The 19,559-nt window shown below is 41.9% G+C and overlaps 1 protein-coding gene across 1 annotated transcript; it reads right to left on the reverse strand.

Annotated features, from left to right (window-relative positions):
* Nucleotides 1–3,563: 3,563 nt before the first annotated feature.
* On the reverse strand, nt 3,564–18,591 carry LOC149436097 (uncharacterized). The gene is made up of 6 exons (XM_089661970.1): nt 18,435–18,591; nt 9,289–9,410; nt 6,413–6,550; nt 6,229–6,333; nt 5,848–5,920; nt 3,564–3,755 (listed from the first exon to the last, which is right to left on the reverse strand). Exons 1-6 carry the CDS (start codon nt 18,481–18,483, stop codon nt 3,664–3,666), a joined length of 579 nt encoding a protein of 192 aa, XP_089518096.1. The 5' UTR covers nt 18,484–18,591; the 3' UTR covers nt 3,564–3,663.
* Nucleotides 18,592–19,559: the final 968 nt, after the last annotated feature.

Genomic DNA, 19,559 nt, shown 5'->3' on the forward strand with positions numbered 1-19,559 from the left:
GTGATTCGGAGATCCTAGGCAAATCGGCATCTTTTTTAGACCAATGGAATGGGGATCTACCTTTGGGAGATCAATCCCAGATAGGCAAAGGAATTCAGAAAAGAAAAGAGGAACATATAAAAGGGAGGCAACAGGAAAACAAGGGCAGGACAAGGAGTCAGAATATAGCAGGGAGTAATCCCTATAAGTTATCAACCTTACGTAGTTTCCACTTAAACAGGAACACATTATGTTGCTTAATGAAGGAATGTCCTTCATTTGAAGTCTTTAAAGATGTTAATTTATTTTTGAGGAAAGTATACCTAAGATTGATACATGAAAGACCGGGGATGGTCTGTGAGCCTGATTCAGATACACCCATGGAGGACAGTAAGGCTTTGGAAATGCTAATGTCCCTGGCAGAAGAGGGAGGACTTAGTGATGAGGAAGAACTTGAAGAGATTAGTCATTTAGATGCAATTATAAATAATTGGATCTACAAAAATGCCAAAAATACGTAGTAATAAAAGGATTGCAGCATTTCCCCGACCTTGTATCCGCAGACTTAAAATGTGTTGGGTGGAAAATGCCTTTGGGTGATGATCTTACCAAGAAAAAAAAGCACTCAAGGAACTAAAGGAAGCTAAGGATATTAAGAAAAGTGACAAGGGTGGAACTGTTGTAATCCTGAAAGAACAGAATTATGTGAAGGAGGTTAAACGTTATCTAAGTGATCATAGTACATACCGCAAACTAAATATCAACCTATTTTACATTATCTTTGGGAAAAGTGGCTAGCCTTTTAACTAAAAAAGAAAATGAATACCTCAGTATTGAGGAATTCAATTTTCCAACTTTCTATATAATCCCTAAAATTCATAAAGATCCAGGGAGACCAATAGTTTCTGCGATCCAGGGCCATCTTGAGAGAACAGGTAAATATATTGATCTCTTTCTTAAAGATATGGTTCCTAATTTATTCTATGTAAGAGATACCAAAGATGTACTAGCTAAGATACAGGATCTAAAAATTGTAGAAAATTCCATTCTGGTTGGAGTGGACGTTGATTCACATTATACGTCTATCCCACATGAATGTGGTTTGAGATCAGCTTGATACGTTCTAGATATTTTCTATCCAGAGATGGGTGGACAGAATGAGTTTTTTATTGATCTATTAGATTTTGCCTTGCATCATAATTTCTTCCAGTTTAATAATGGCTTTTATCAACAGATAAGAGGCACAAGCATGGGAGCACCTTGGGCCCCAGCGTATGCATGTTTACATCTTGGATACTGGGAAGAACAATTTGTATATAGGTCACGTATGTTTCTCACTCATGTACAGATATGGCTGAGATACATTGATGACGTGTTCCTGGTCTGGAGAGGGTCCTTGGAGGAGTTGAACCTATTCATGGAAGAGTTGAATGACAATGTACTGAATATTAAACTTGCGTCTGTCCATGATAGATGGCAAATCTCCTTCCTGGACCTTGATATCAGACTTGAGAACGGTAGATTAGATACTAAAACTTTTAGAAAACAGACTGCAGCCAATACATTACTTGAGGCAAGAAGCCATCATCCACGTTCATTGATTATGGGGCTACCCATTGGACAGTTTCTGCGGAGTCAGAGAAACTGCTCAAATATTAATGATTTCAAACTAGAAGCACAAGACCTCTAAGAGATTTAGTGAGCGTGGTTATTCTCAGATTAGGAAGGCAAGAAAACGAGCATATAATGTTGATAGGAAAATGTTACTGTCCCCTAAAGAGGAAGGTAACTTGGATAAACAGATTCCCCAACCAGGTAGGATGATAACCCAATAAGGAGCACAATGGAAGGAAGTTAAACAGGTTTTGGAAAAACATTGGAAGATTCTTACACAGTGTCCCAATTTGGGTAGAATTGTAGGAGATCGTCTGCAAATGGTAGCAAGGAGAGCACCAAACCTTGGTGATTTACTTATTCATTCAGACTACCAGCCTCTAAAACAATCCATTTGGCTTACCTCACATACCAAAGGGATGTTTTGCTGTGGAAGATATCAAATTTGTAAATTTGTGGACCGGACAGATAGATTTTCTGATTCTGACAATAAGGCCCAATACAAAATTCAAAGCCTTATAAACTGTTCTGCATCTAGAGTACTATATATGTTAACCTGTCCATGTAAAAAAAAATGTACATTCGTAAAACTAAAAGGCAACTTAAAGTACATATAGGAGCACATCTTACGGACATCAAATCCAATGAACCAGAAAGTAATTTAGCTCAACACTACTCAAGGTATCATGGAGGTAAATTAGAGGGTATGAAGGTTAAAGGAATCTATGCCCTTAATTTCCCGCAGAGAAGGGGTGTTTTTGATAAAGTGCTTTTAAAACGTGAAAAATATTGGATATACAAGCTTGATACTCTATATCCTAAAGGGTTAAATGTTGAACTCGCTCTCCAAGTGTTTTTGCATCAATAGGGAAGTATAAAACTATATTGGACTATATGGTACTTTCCCCTCTGTGAACAAGGTAATTCTAAATCGGTTTTCTCTATGGGTATTGCTGAGGTATAGAATTATTATGTTTCCCATTGTGACCATTGCCAGGTATTCATAAGTTTTTCTATAATGACAGGTTTTTTTTTTAAATCTTTTTTCCAATGAGATGCTTTGCCTGATGTTTATTTGCATATATGGATGGAGATCTGCCTGATATAAATGGAGTCTCGAGCTATGCATTCTATTGGTCCTGACGAAGCTGAGTAAGCTACGCCCATCAGTGAAAAGCGTTGACGTCACTACCAGTCAGACGCATTGGCGCCATACACCTAGTCCTGCAGGGGACACTGAAACACATGCTCGTGCTGGGCGTTCATCAATCTGCACGTATACTGGGATGGAAGTGGAGCCTGTTTTGTCCATAGTCCCGATGCTGGCGGCTGCCTCTTGGATTCCGGGCTTGAATCCAATAATGAAAGAGATTATGCACCGTTCTTTACTCATTGAACGGGTGGTCTGCAGGAGACCTGCATGGCACCAGCGCTCTGCTGAACGCTGGTGCATTGCTTTCCAGGCTCCAGAAACAAAAAGTAATAAATGCACATTTTCTTTTTTTTTTTCACCTGTAAAAAAAATATCATTTTATTTTGTGTTTAAAAGGTGAACTTATCCTATAGAAAAAAAAAAAACTTTGCATTTTTTCTAACCCTTCTCTACTCTATCCAAAACTTTAAAGACAAGCCTCTATATGCACTTTCTAAGGGATCTGTCAGGACAAATTGCGTGTGAGATTTGGGGGTAGTTTTCACCATCTTGAATCAATGACGGACAGTACACTGTACAGGTAAAGTTTTGGGAAATACTTTGCTCATATTTTTGTTTGTTGCACATTTTGCAGTGTTCATTAATGTGTTCTTGGTTGGGTACAGCTTCTTCTGTACTGAAAAATAAAAAAAACACTAATCTTTAAAATGCGATGCGGTGCTACAATCTCCATCAGATGAGATCTGTTCTAACTAGAGTCAGTGGCTACGTGTCCCTGTCCCCATCACCTGGCAGAGTACCGACAGGCAGACAATAATTTCTGCATATAGTTTATTAGTTGCATACACTGTATTCAATCTGAATAGAAATTAGCCACCGTTCTTTTGTCTTCTGCTTCCTCCAGATCTGGAGAGAGGTTATCCTGGAGGCCAGCCCATCTGCCGTCCGCCAATTACATGCACGTGAAGGTGATAGACAGACTGCGACCCCTGCTTCCCATCATTGATAACTGCAAGAGAAACAAACAAGTCCATAAGGGGTGGGGTTGGATAGGAGCTATGACAGGAAAGAGACTTGGGACAACATGGGTGGAAGGTCTACTACTACCAGCTACGATAGTGCCATATATGGGGAAAGGGATTAGGGGTGTGGCCAAAATACCTGAAAATGAGTAACACAAACAAGTTCCCCTGCACTCTACCCACATAGCCAGCACCCTGATCCCACCTATAGTCTCTCATCCTTTTTATATTTAAAATAAAGATATTTGTTGCCATTTTGAAATGTGAATCTACAGTGCAGCCAAAGAACATCTGGACACCAAGTGCCTGAACTCATATTTGTGTAGCAATTAATATACTGAGGACAGTTCATCTCCTCCCACAGCTCCAACTAGATTTGATCATTTTGTTTTGTCTTGTGTTAGAGGTTATTGTCTGGTTCCTGTGCTGGATATCAGGATGGAGTTCTATGAATTGCCCAGCCATGAGTGCCTTTCCACTAACAGTTTCACACTGGTTTTATTGGCTGCTACTTTACTGATGAAAAGTTTACTTTTGAAGCTGTTTCATCCATGCTTGGGAAGAATGGGCAAATGAGGCACGTTACCTGGATGTTTGCTGTTTCTTCCTATCAGAGGCTTCCAGCAGGTAAACCCGGAGGTGCACACTCACATAAATATGGCATTACAGGACCATGGTGTGTTACTGGGTCAGTTTTTATTTCCCTGGGCCTAGGGGAAGATTGTGATATATAATGATGGTACTTACCAAACATGAGCTGAGAGGTGAAGATCACCAGCTTTGCTAAACAGACAGACATTTTATTACTGTCTCTGTCTCTTTTGAAAGAATTGCCCTCCTAGCCAGAGGACACAGAACTCAGAGGATCTAACCCCTAACTTCCTCACTCCATCCAACTTTAAGAAACAAGCTTAAGGCAAACGCCACAAAAGAACCCTGAGCCTGGGTTCACACTGATGCGGTGTGGAATTTGCAGCGGTTTCTGTGCGAATTTCACACCGCATCACAATCGCACCCCATTCATGTGAACCACTGGTGTGTGTTAAGTTATTGATATCTCAAAATCGGTTCACAAAACACGGTGCGATGTGCAGAATTTGATCGCATGGGTGTGAATACCCATGCGATCTAATTCTAGTGCGGACCAAAAAAAGGGTCCTGCACCTTTTTTTGTGCAGATGCCAGGCTCAGGGAGATTTACTAAAGCTGGTTCACTCAGAATCTCATGCGACCTGTGCATGGTAGCCAATCAGCTTCTAACCTCAGCTGGTTAGGTTAAAGTGTTACTAAACCCAGGAGCCTGCGTCCACTCTATCTGGTCTCCCACAGTACACAGAACGTGGAAATTCAATTATTTTAGTAAATATAAACTGCTAAATACCTTTTTCTCATCAGCAGTTAGCACAGTCTTGTGACTTCTGGCAGTGTCCAGCAGAGCACCGGTTCAAGCTTGTAGGAGGAGTTTTCATTTTGCTCTAGGAGGATGCAGAACCCCTGACTGGACAATACTGATTGGCCCTGTACTGATCACATGCACTCTCCCAAGGGGGGGGGGGGGGAACCTCTAACAAACACCAAACTGAGCATGTGCAGAGTGACTCTACACGATATATCTTATCAGGAGATAAGAGGACACTGGAAGAAGGGGAGGATCAGAGATGTCAGGATCAAACAGTGTTTTTACACAATGCAGAGGATTAACCCCTTAGGTTCCACAGTGAGTATAACAAGCATGCTTTACTGCATATACAGACTGATTTTACAGTTGTGATTTAGTAACACTAGGCTTTAGCAATAAAACCTGTCAGCTGATTGTTTCCATGCAGAGGTGCACGAGGTTCTGAGTGAACCAGCTCCAGTAAATAAACTCCTCTACAGAAGCTGGCACTCCTGTGACTACATCTCTGCATAAATTACATGGTGACCTGTGAGAGGATAGTGCTATTTCTTACTAGGACCTTCCTAGCAATATATTGTTAAGTTTCCATTATTTTGTCCACCCCATAGCTTTACATAAACAGGGATCTGTATGCACATCCCTTTCCAACTTGTTCCTGCCATGCCATAGTCAGCACTCACCAATCCTGTAGCCCTCAGTCAGCCCCTCCTTCTGTGCTAGGTGACTGGCGGTTACTAGCAGGTGACCCAGGAGCTATAGAGAAAAAACAGAACAGTAATTGCCTCCTTTCTGGCTCATATCTCTGTGATCACTGCTACACAGCATGGCTTGGAGAATGTAACCAGGGGCAGAACTAGACCATTCACCACGTCAACCAATTAGGATTCACCTTTTATACCCTGGGAAGGGGAAACAAGGTGACAGTTCGATGGTAGTTTTGATAAATCAGCAATTATCTGTGGCATGCCCCAAAGCAGTGTGGTATACCAGCTGTCATTTCTGACATCAGATCTGACTGTGGTATGGTTGTGCTGACCCCCCCTACAGTGGCTCTGCATTACCTGTGTGTCACCAACTGTCACTTCACTTATTCTGGCGATCGGTTTCCTGGGGATGACGAGGAAATGCACAGGACCCTGCGGGGACACATCCCGGAATGCCAAACACTGCAAGAAAAAAAAAGCAGGTTGTTAGTGGGTGGAGCAGTACTACTAAGGCCCCCCATGATGGTCTGTGCTTTGTTACCTGATCATCCTCATAGATGATATCTGCTGGGATGGAGCGGTCAATGATCCGGGAAAATATAGTGGCTGAATTTCTCTGAGCTTTCTGTGATCTCTGCACCTCATCACTGCCAATTCCATCACTGGCGCAATATGGTCGCTAACCAGAGAAAACGCAAAAACAGGAGACATCAGACAAAGTGAGCTCAAGTGTTACCTAAATTGTCTGTTAGTGTCTGTACAATGTCTACGACAGAGGAAGGAGAAAGTACTCCTTACTGGCAGTTGTGTGGTCAACCTTCCCCTCTGTCAGTGTCTTCTGAGCCTGCCGACACTGGGAGTCAAGACTCTGTTTTCTGAATCTCACTACAGGTGACTATAGACTGATGGACATTTGGCTGGTTCACCAGGGAATTTTCATCTGTGTGTGGCCATCCCTGCTCAAAAGAAGCCAATCATTTGATCCATATCTATCAAAGAAGAATGTTGGAAACTTTTCTCAATTGACAGCTGCAGCCGCTGATCAGTATATTCTGACAGTGATGGGTCCCACTGTCAGAATACAATGGCAGGGAGCATTCCTTCATCTACCTGTATGGATGGAGGAATCTGTTTTTTTTTGTTTTATTTTTTGCATTCAGCTTACTGGAAGAATGAAAAAAAATGCCATGCCTGAAGCCAGCTATAGGCAGTTAATGGTTGCCAAAGCTTAAAGTGAACCTGTCCTCTCTTACTGTAGAAGTCATTAAAGCTGTGTTTTTGGGTCTCAGGGTAACCCTACTGACTCTTTAGGGAAGACAGGGACACTTTAAAGTGAACTTGTCAGTACAGATAAAACTACAAATTGACCATCGGAGACAGATTCCTCCTCTGTGGGCTCTCAAACCCATAGCATGTGCACTATAGAAATATTTTCTAATAATAATACCTTAATTTTGCAGCTCCCTACTATAGATATATAATATTAAAAAAAACATATATAACTAAATTGAGTATTTAAAGCTGGGCATACACAATACAATCTGATTGTACAGAGCTTGTGCAATCTCTTTGAAAGGTACTAAAACTATGTAATATGAGAAAAAACCTAACAGATACTTTTATTTCATGTCAAATCAGGCAGGCCTTTGCACTAGTTGTAGATCATTCATTCACAGAACTCTGTGAATGAATGACATGGCTGTGTGGACAGAGCCCCGAACGGACACTCTGTATTTGAAATGTGACAGGGGTGCAGGGAGAAAATCCCCCGCCCGCCGTCACAATGGGGAATCAGGTTAGGGTGCCAACAGGTGCTTTAGTAACATGTTTTGCCCTGAATATGGGAGTAACATGTTACTAAAGGTGAACCTATACTTTAAATATCCATTGATCTGACCATGGAGGTGCTGCTGCCAAACCAGGAGAGGGTGTTCCGTAGAAATTCAAATAAGTAAGAACAAACTTCATAGAGTGATATGTAATAAAACGTGAATTTATTGAAAGGTAAAATTGCACTCACAAATATCGAAATATGCAGGTGGGTAAGCATGGAAATGATGGAAGCCCAGATCCCAGGGATCATTAGCAGGTCATCAGTAGACCCCAGTCTTGGTCACCGGCATGGTGAATAACAGGACCTGGACACTGCTACCACTGTAGGCACTCCTCTAAAGACCAGGTCTCTGGAGGAGTGCCTACAGCAGTAGCAGTGTCCAAGACCTGGGATGGGGTCTACTGCTGCTGTGCTGATGGTCCCTGGGTTTCCAGCATTTCCATGCCTACCCACCTGCATGTTTTCATGTTTGTGTGTATTTTGCACTATATAGTTGATGGTAGATCTAAAGCAGTTTGTACAATCAGATTGTATAATGTATGGTCAGCCTATGGCTGTTATATGTGCAACTACCATCAATAAACATTTTGTTTTAAATATATTATGCAAAAATTGGCTTTGTTCTAAGGCTAGGTGCACATCTCTGCGTTCCTGCGGGCCGCATTTTGCGTGGGCACGAGAGCCCATTCATTTGAATGGACTCCAGTGCCCCGAGACATGCAGGGAAGAAGTCCCTGCACTTCTTCGGAAAGGCAGCCCGCACGGGAACTTCGGTTTCCAGTACAATTGCGATTTCCAGTGCGGGCGGCGTGCCATTAGAATTAATGGCACCTGCCCACGGGTCCGCATTCCTCTGTGCGGCTTCACGGATTTTTGTGTGGATCCGCAGTGGCACCACCCGCACAGATATGAACCAGGGGCAAGTCACGATTTAGCCACGCTCCTCAATGCAGTGCAGGTGTCTCAGTCACTGTGGGGTGTGGGGGGTGCAGGAGGTGATATGGCGTCTCAGCCTGAAGATGACATTTGTATCAGTCCTTCAGCCCTCTCCACCCTGTCTCTTGTTTTAGCAGCCAGTGCTGGACTGATATTTTAGCTGGTGTGTAGAGGATTATGGGAATGTAGTTTTAAAGGATAACAGTGTTACATAACGCAGATGAGTGTGGGCAGCACAGTGGCTAAATGGTTATAACTTCCGGCTGGCAGTACTTGGGTCATTGGTTCGAATCCCAACCACAGCACCACCTGCCTGGAGTTTGTATGTTCTGCCTGTGTGGGTTTCCTCAAGGTACTCCGGTTTCCTTCCACACTCCAAAGACATGCTGGTAGGTGAATCAGCTCCTGTCTAAATTGGCCCTAGTATGTGTATGTATGAAGGTGAGTTAAAGACCTTAGATTGTACACTCCTTGAGGGTTAGGGACTGATGTGAATGTACAATATATATGTAAAGTGCACATTGACGGCGCTATATAAGCACCTGTGATAAATAAATAAATGAGATATCGATAAAGTAGATGGACATTTTGTCATATCGCTGGCTTGGCAAGTTCAGAGTGTGGATATTTATTATGAATGGTCTCACCTGTGGCTGATGCTGCTGACATTTCTGATCACTGGCCAGTGCCAGAGAGGAACGGAAAGTCCCAGCGCACCTCACTGCCAGGCTGGCATACAGGACCCGCAACAGTGACTGGCCAGGCATCGCTAGAAGAAAAAGTCAGGCATTACTGCTGAGCACAGAGGACAACAGGCAGAAACATCTGCTTAAAGGGGAGCTCCTGTCATTCACAAATCACTACATTTATTATTATGTATTTTTATATCATCTTCCAGCAGTCCCCTGAACACTACAAATATTGGACTTGTCAGCCATTGCATTGCTCAGTGCTGCTAAATGACTGTTTCAGGTACTGCGGCCTGGAGGATCGCTGATTAGACCATATTTCAGGTACCGGGGGCTGAAGGAGAAGTATTTATGTTAAATCTGATTTTATTAAGAAACATTTTCATCACAAAAATATCTAAAGGTATATAATAAGTAGAAAACCAGTCCGGTCATCTACATTACATATTATAGTACCATAAGGTTATCAATGGCAGGAAAAGGCACATGTGTAGTAGCATCCATGATCAGATATACAACAAAGCAGTATATACATAATATATACACAGTCTCTACAGAAACCTCTCCTGTGTAAAGATGGGCGACAGCTGAAATCGCTACATAAATCTACATAATCAAAATACAAAGGAGGGACTGGAATAAACTCCATGACCACATATTATAAGTCCTTGGCCACTCATAGACATGGAGCAAAAAGAGAGAAAAGAACATAAAGGTAGTGGGACAAAAGAAGTCGTAGGAGGATCAGGTTAGAGATAGAGAATGTAAGAAGAGGGGGGATAGGAGGGAAAGGGGAGGGGAGGACAAGCAGGAGATGACCCCCAAGGAGCGCAGCCAAATAAAGAGGCCAAACATGCCAGGGCCTCACACTGTGATGAGATCCCGTAGTTCCTGTGATTCCCTAAAGACCGTCCAAGAGATTCAGGTTTGATTATATTGATCTGAAGGATAGGTATTTAATCCATATATCAGGCACTGGGGCTGACTGAGGGGTGTTTAAACCATATTTCAAGCAGTGGGGGCTGAAGGAGAGGTATTTAAACCATATTTCAGGCACTGGGGGCTGTGGCAAAGGTGTTTAAATAGTCTAGAGAGGGGGCAGGGAACACATAGGACCTGTGCAGCATGATTATGCTCATTCACACATCAATGAGTGACTGTAAGGAAGGCATAAGTAGCTACAGACTCTGAACAATGGGGTCTGCTTCTTATCCTTGCAATGTGACAAATGTGTAAATCACAAGACCAGCTCAGCAGAATGAGAAACATTTTCACAGTTAAAAGTTTGTACAGATCTTCACACAATGCCACCAATATCTGCCATCACTATTCACAGTATGTCTGTTCCTTGCAAAGGGACCCTGTATAGCCGCATTACATAATGCTGGAAAAGGAGATAATTTTATCGGATTAATGTTCTGCCAACTGCCAAGAATTCTGAGTCTAAAAACAGTGCTATTTTGCTGCTGTAACTGCTTTGCAGCCCTGGGCTGTATATATTATTATTATTATTATAATACAGGATTTATATAGCGCCAACAGTTCGCTAAACCATCCCTATTACTGTATATATACACTGCTCAAAAAATTAAAAGAACACTCTGAAAATACATTAGATCTCAAGGAGGAAAAACCTCATGCTGGATATCTATACTGATATGGACTGGGTAATGTGTTAGGAATGTAAGGATGCCCCATCGTTTGATGGAAGAGAAAAATGATCAACCTACAGAGGACTGAATTCAAAGACACCCCAAAAATCAAAGTGAAAAAATGATGCAGCATTATGGTGAAATTTCATTGCAGCAGCTCAAAATGGTACTCAGTAGTTTGTATGGCCCCCATGTGCTTGTATGCATGCCTGACAACATTGGGGCATGCTCCTAATGATACGACGGATGGTGTCCTGGGGTATTTCCTCCCACATCTGGACCAGGGCATCACTGAGCTCCTGGACAGACTGAGGTGCAAGCTGGCGGCATCGGATGGACCGAAACATAATATCCCAGAGGTGTTCTATTGGATTTAGGTTAGGCGAGTGTGGGGGCCATTCAATGGTATCATTTCCTTCATCCTTCAGGAATTGCCTGCATACTCTCGCTACATGAGGCCAAGAATTGATGTGCAGCGGGAGGAACCCAGGACCCACTGCACCAGCGTAGGGTCTGACAATGGGTCCAAGGATTTCATCCCAACACCTAGGCAGTCAGGGTGCCATTGTCTAGCCTGTAGAGGTCTGTGCGTCCCTCCATGGATATGCCTCCCCAGACCATCACTGACCCACCACCAAAATGCTGAACGATGTTATAGGCAGCATAAGATTCTTCACGGCTGCTCTAGACCCTTTCATGTCAGTCACATATGCTCAGTGTGAACCTGCTCTCATCTGTGAAAAGCGCAGGGCGCCAGTGGCGGACGTGCCAATTCTGGTGTTCAATGGCAAATTCCAATTGAGCTCTATGGTGCGAGGCAGTAAGTACAGGGCCCACTAGAGGATGTTGGGTGGTCAGGCCACCCTCATGACATCCATTTATGATTGTTTGGTCAGAGACATTTACACCAGTGGCCTGCTGGAGGTCATTTTGTAGGGCTCTGGCAATGCTCATCCTGTTCCTCCTTCCACAAAGGAGCAAATACCGGTCCTGCTGATGGCTTAAGGACCTTCTATGGCCCTGTCCAGCTCTCCTAGAGTAACTGCCTGTCTCCTGGAATCTCCTCCATGCTCGTGAGACTGTGCTGGGAGACACAGCAAACCTGGGCATAGCACGTATTGATATGCCATCCTGGAGGAGTTGGACTGCCTGTGCAACCTCTGTAGGGTCCAGGTATTGTCTCATGTTACCAGTAGTGACATTGACCTAGTCAAATGCAAAACTAGAGAAAAAGATGAGTAGGGAAAAAAATATCAGTGCCCTCCACCTGTAAAACCATTCCTGTTTTGGGGATCATCTCATTGTTGCCCATGTAGTGCACCTGTTGTTAATGTCATTAACACCAAAGCAGCTAAAACTGATTAAGAACCCCCACTGCTACTTAACTGACCAGATCAATATCCCAGGAGTTTCATTGACTTGATGCTATACTCTGATTAAAAAGTGTTCCTTTAATTTTTTTGAGCAGTGTATATATGACCCAGGGAACAAGCATTTATACCTGGACCATGGCTGCAGCTGAAGCCACGATCCTGGTATTGTTTTGTAGCGCTAGCGATCAGCTTTTTATGTAAAAGTGATCCCAGAAGCTCTACAGCCGCCTGATCATTTTTACAGGGCTTGGAACTGTAATGGTAACGCATACTGAGCCCTTACAAAGCTGTGTGCAAGGATGCCAGGTTGTCCTGACTTCAACCATGAAAGTTTGTAATACAAGTTGGTGAATAGCAGCAGTGGTTCCCTTCTCTTCATCCCCTCAGGAAGCCTCTGGTGCAATACACAACTGGTAAATGATAAGTTCACCTTTCGTAACATGTTACACCCATATTCACCCTTGAAAGTACAAACACCATAAACCTTTTCTCAAATACCTTTATCCCAATACCCTTATAGTCCTCACTCCAAATATTGTCCAAAAATATGTCCAAAATACATCGTCCAAATATTGCATGAAATATCCAATTCAATTCGCCACTCCAGATCCAAAGTACTTCATAAAATATATAAGACATTTCAAAGAATTTCATAATTCAGATCCAAGTAAATTGAGATTTTGTGGGATTGACACTGTAGAGGCCCATTGGAGGGGAGGGAACAGAGTACAGATGTTATCGCACAATAATACATTCTGGATTTATCAGCTGCATACTTTGAAGCCTAGAGGCCTAAACATTGAATTGGACCTGAATTGTTTCATTTCTGATTTGTAATAGGCTAGTATTAAAATAAGAATCTATAATATTCAGTTTTTGGAAAGTATTGAAGGATTTATTTTAATAAAATGTTATGTAAAATTAATAAAACGTGAAAATAGTTGATAATATTGTGAAATAATAAAAATGAAATATTGATTAATCATATGAATTTAGGTTAAATATAAAAATATAAAAGAAGATTTATGTAAGAGTGTAGATGTGTAGGAATTATTTAACTATATTTTAGTATTATGGTATGTAAAGGTGGTTTTAATTTGACTCTATTTCGATTTTAGTTGAAAATTAAGTTACTGTATTTCAGTGAGACCAGTAGAGGGCACTGACGTATAATAATAAAATAATGTATATGAAATATATATGTATAATTACATTAATAAAAGTCTAGTTGATTTTATTTAAAGTATAGATGGTTTTAACTAGGAACATTTTAGAAATAAGGGTTTGGTAGGATTAATAAGGTAGTATTTAGACTCAGGGCATACACATAATGTATATTTTATATTGTGAGACACTGGAATATTTATATGAAGTTGAGTGTTAGTATGTGTATTGTAATTGTTTGTATTTAAGGGTTGTTTTATGGATAATATAGTGATATTGTAAATTTAGTTTAATTGATCATGCCATCAGGATGAACTCTGAAATAAGGTTTGTTTGCCAAAATTGGCGGTGGCTGCCCCAATGTAAGATGGTGGCTCGTGCCTCCTGCCAGTAATACAGAGCAGGATAAGAGGAGCCGCTTCCTAGACGTCAGGATCCCTTGAGAAGAAGTCAGAAGTGACGAAACACGTCAGGGACGTGATGTCAGATGCAAATCCGGAAGGAGCGGCGCGGCCATTTTTGTTATTGGATGTTTAGCTGAAAGAACTGCTGGGATGGATGGATGGATTTTCTAATTTCCAATGTAAGATTTTAATAAAAGTTTGTTAATTACCCTTTACACTCCACTGATGGTTCTCTTCTCTACCCGCACGAGGAATTGGGGAGACTGTAATAGGCATACCCGCAGGGTGGAAGCTGACACTACAAACCCTGAAGTGCTGGTCTATGCTGGTTTATGCTGCAAGAGGGTAATTGCCTTGAATCCCACTATTGTGTGGCACCACTGAATAATATCACTTTCACAGGTTGTTAGGTTTGCTATGATTTCAAGGAGAATATAATATATGACCTCACAAGTGTGGGGAGTCACGGAGTGTTCACTATAATTTTTTCATATATATTTTTTTTTCATTGATTTATTTGTGATGTGCTCATAATCACTTTTTGTTGTGTTGAATTTCACAGAGTGTTGTGTGAATATATTAATTCATATATAGAATTTATTTTTTTCACTGGAATATTGGTTTTGCATGTAATCACATGTCACTGATTAAATATTTGAAAATGTAAGGGTAATGCACTATATCTAGTTTTATATTTTTTGAGGTACTTTGGATCTGGAGTGGCGAATTGAATTGGATATTTCATGCAATATTTGGACGATGTATTTTGGACATATTTTTGGACGATATTTGGAGTGAGGACTATTAGGGTATTGGGATAAAGGTATTTGAGAAAAGGTTTATGGTGGATACCGCACTGCTGCCAGTTTATTTTGCTTTCATGTGGGAGCCATTTATTGAGTTGGTCCAAACACTTTCTGATTATTATTATTATTATTATACAGTATTTATAAAGTGCCAATAGTTCTGATGAGGAAAAGTTCATACCTATAAGGCTTCTTTTTATCTTGTCCAATGTGAGTGCATTATACCCCTTGGTTTTAATTATATTAAAGAGTCTTGCAGTATTACACTATTAGTGTCCCTATTGTTTCTTTGCATTTCATCTGTCCCATTGGTGGTCATCTGGAGATTGTAAAGCAAGCATTTTCCCTCTGATTTGGATTTATTCTGGAGAACACACTTCACCTTAAATGTTTATTTGACTCTTAAGCCATATAAACTAAGAGTCCATCAATTGTGGTGAGTGTGGATTCTACCAGAAGGTGATCACACTTTCCGGGGTGTACGCCATTTGGCGTCCTCCCGCACAGGCGCAGTTTGCGCGGTTGCAGAGCCGCGCAGCGGCACGATCTATCACCGGCCGTGTACCTCGGACACGGCCGATGACAGATCTGAGTACCGGCCCCTGTTGCCGGTACCATGTGACCTGCTGTGACCAATCACAGCAGGTCACATGACAGTTGTATACAATGGATGGCTTCATTCATGCCATCCATTGTATACTAGTGTCTAGCTGTGAATGGTTACAGCAGGTCACATGCACATGTCATGTGGTTAGCTGTGGCCAAATCACAGCTAAGCACAAAAAAAAAAAAAAACCTGAATGAATCGATGTCATTCAGGTAAATGCTTGCTTATAGCAAAGTAATTCTTTGCTATAAGCAAATTCTGTAAAAAAAAAAAAAAAATACTGATCACTTCCCCAAAGTAGTACAATGTTACTATGGTAACATTGTACTACTTTGGTCATAGTAAAATATGAAAAAAAAATCTTAAAAAAAAAAAAAATTTAATAAAAAATTAAAAATAATAATAAAAAAATATATATATATTTTTTTTTCATACTGTCAACAGTCAGTGTCCCTGTTCACCGCCATGCCAGTTATATGATGATGCTGTACTGCACTGGTGACAGTATGTAAAAAATAAAATAGTGAAAATAATTTTTTTAATTTTTTCATTTTCCGAAAAATTATGACAAAAAAAATACAACTTAAAAAAACTGGCCATTCCTCTTATGAAGTACGTCGGATTGTCTACTCTGCAAAAAGGGGTCATTTGGGGGATATCTGTACTGTTCTGACATTCTTGGACCTCAAGAATTTAGATTGGCTGTCAGTACTTCAGGATTGATCAATTTTCAGATCTATACCATAGTTTGTGAACTCTATAACTTTCCTACAAACTACAAAATACATTCTAATTTGGGTTATTTTCACCAAAAACATGTAGCAGAATACATCTTGGCCTAAATTTATGAAGAACAATTATTTATTTGTAAACTTTTGTACCAGAAACAAAGAAAAACATGTTTTTTTTCAAAGTTTTTGGTCATTTTTTGGTAATTCAGCAAAAAATAAAAACCCCAGCGGTGATTAAATACCACCAAAAGAAAGCTCTAGTTGTGTGAAGAAAATGATAAAATTTTAGTTTGGGTACAATGTTGTATGACCGCGCAATTGTCATTCAAAGTGTGAGAGCGCTGAAACCTGAAAAATGGCCTGGGCAGGAAGGTGTAAAATTGCCCGGTATTCAAATGGTTAAAGCATAGCTTAACCCCTAGACGCCGAGTGCACGCAAATATGCGGCCTCTCAGCGTCTGGGCCTTGACGCTGAGCGGTTGTATATTTGCGTGCCATTAGAAAATACATATGTGCTAAAAGTGTGCGTCCTTCACATATGTCCGTGACTCACGGAAAGGTCCCGATCTCCCTTTGTGATCGTGACCTTTTTCGATCATGTGACCGTGAATCACAGCGGTAACATCACCCTAAAACCGCACCCGACTTCTGAAACTGTTAAAGGACCAGGAGGCGCAAGCGCAAAGGGGTTAAGGAGATTTCTAGGTACTGCAGCTTGTCACCATTTCACAGGCATGCGTAATTTTAAATCTAGACATGTTTGATATCTATTATTTAGTATTTGTGTGCACTAAAATTCATGTAAGTATGATAAATGTCTGCGCAAAAATTGTGTGACAGAAAAAAATGCAACTGCCACCATTTTTTTTCCAGGGCCTTAGCCATCAGAAAATATATAATGTTTGGGTATGAAGTGATTTTAGGTATAAACAAAAGCTAGCACTTTTTTTTTCTTGTTGCGGTTGGATAGAGTTTAGAGGGATGAGAACATGTCAGATTTTGTATTGCTCTGTGCCCCCATTGGAGACTCACTCTCTCTGTTTGTCCTGTGTACCATTATCACTTAGAGTGAAAGCAAAAGAAAATCCCAAATTTTGAGTTGTCAACAGAAGAGGAATAGAAGGGAAATCTTCCAATGAGGACACTAGTTCTGTTCACTTTGGAGGGACTTCCCCTCACTTCCTGTTTGGCTATGGGACAGGAAAAGAAGGGAAATCTCTCCAAAATAACCTGACAGGGGTCTACCCCCCCCCCCCTTACTCAACCTATGGAACATTTCCAAAATCCGCCCCTTCCTGACCAATAACACCACAAAACAACTTATCCACACCTTGGTTATATCCCTCCTTGATTACTGCAACTCCCTCCTCACTGGTCTACCGTTACACAGGCTATCCCCCCTTCAGTCTATTATGAATGCTGCTGCTGCTAGACTCATACACCTTACCAACCGATCAGCGACTGCTGCCCCTCTCTGCCAATCCCTTCACTGGCTTCCACTAACCCAACGTATAAAATTCAGACTACTAACCACAGCTTACAAAGCCATCCACAACACTGCCCCTAGCTACATCACCAACCTCATCCAAATCGCCCACTCTGCTCCTCCCATGATATCCTCCTCTCTAGCTCCCTCATCACCTCCTCCCATGCTCACCTCCAGATCTTCTCCAAAGCCTCTCCCATCCTCTGGAACTCCCTACCACAGTATGTCCGGTCAGCCCCCACCCTGTCTGCCTTTAGGCAAACTTTAAAAACTCACTTCTTCAGGGAAGCCTACCCCACCTCCACCTAAGACCTGTACTTGAATCACCTCCGCCAGATCATCCCCCACAGCTATCACCTTTTGTATCACCTCCCCCTTCCTTTAGATTGTAAGCTCCGCGAGCAGGGCCCTCATATTCCTTCTGTACTGAAATGTATTGTAATTGTACTGTCTCCCTTATATTGTAAAGTGCTGAGCAAACTGTTGGCGCTATATAAATCCTGTATAATAATAATATCCAAAATGAAAAACAAGTTTTGCCTTTTAGTTCTACTTGAAGCATTGGATGGTAAGACTCCTCATGTCTGTTGTGAGGGCTAATACTCCATCATCACTACACCGATCCTGCCAGGAAAGTACACACCATACAGGACACAGGTCATAGCAGGGAAGGTGTAGAATACATAGGAGGAGGTCACACAGGTGTGTACAGTCATATGCAGCTGTACAATGTGTGCTCCTAGAGGAGACACAGATATACACATAGTAGAAGAGGAAGGACCAATCACAGCACCGTGTACAGAGGATAGCTACATACACCACGATATACACAGCGACACACACACTACAATGTAACATAAAGTTTCCTCTATGTGACTTACTATTCCACTTCCTGCCCCGCCCCCTCCACAGCCTCTGATCAGTCAGCATAGCATGTGACCCGGGGGCGGAGCCCAGGAGAGAAGATAACTACGTCCCGTTTTTCCTTAGCTCTAATGTTTTTCCACCCATGTATACATTCTATCTAGTTATTTAATTTTAATCACATCTCCTCTGTATCTGTTGGCCTTGTAGTCACGCTTTCCAACTTCCGTGTTCCAAGCCTCGTTCTCGTCGTGTTTGTCGTCCAAGCCTCGTTCTCGTGTTTGTCATCCAAACCTCGTTCTCGTAGTGTTTGTCCTCTAAGCCTTGTTTATGTTTGTTTAAGTATTCCAAGCCTCGTTTCCTCTTGTAGCTAGTTCAGTGTTTCAAGCCTCGTTCTGGTTGTGTCTGCGGTCCAAGCTCTGTTCTCGCTCTCTTCCAAGCTTTAGTCTTGATATGGTTTCAAGCCTCGTTCTGAGGGCATCTACTGTCTAAGCCTCGTTCTGAGGGCATCTACGGTCCAAGCCTCGTTCTGAGGGCATCTACGGTCCAAGCCTCGTTCTGAGGGCATCTGCAATCCAAGCCTCGTTCTGAGGGCATCTGCGGTCCAAGCCTCGTTCTGAGGGCATCTACGGTCCAAGCCTCGTTCTGAGGGCATCTACGGTCCAAGCCTCGTTCTGAGGGCATCTACGGTCCAAGCCTCGTTCTTGTTCTCTTGGCTTCACTGTGTTTCCATCTTTGTTCTTGTCTGTTTCTGAGCTCAAAGATGACCTTAAACTGGTTCTAAAGTATTTATTTTTACTTAAATCATATCCACCCTTATCTAGGGTTGCCAGCTCATCCCTTTAAAACTGAACAAGTGTTAATGACAGATTCTGAGGCTAATTTAACCTCTTCACGCTGGTCGAACGCAAATGTGTGACCTCCTGGCGTTCTATTAAAGAAGAACATATGTGCTGAGAACGTGTGCCCTGCATGCTCCCAGCACATATGTTTGGTACTTAAGGAAAGGTCCCGATCTCTTTCGATCGGGACCTTTCCCGATCATGTGACCGCCGTGATGGCGCCACATGACCCTAAACCCCGCCCTCCTCCCGCCTTCTGAAACCCTTAAAGGGACGGGAGGTGCCGGCGCGAAGGGGTTA

This window comes from Staurois parvus, unplaced genomic scaffold, assembly GCF_062004578.1.
Source record: "Staurois parvus isolate SC_StPar_1 unplaced genomic scaffold, SC_StPar_1.0 ptg001418l, whole genome shotgun sequence".
NCBI lineage: Eukaryota > Metazoa > Chordata > Amphibia > Anura > Ranidae > Staurois > Staurois parvus.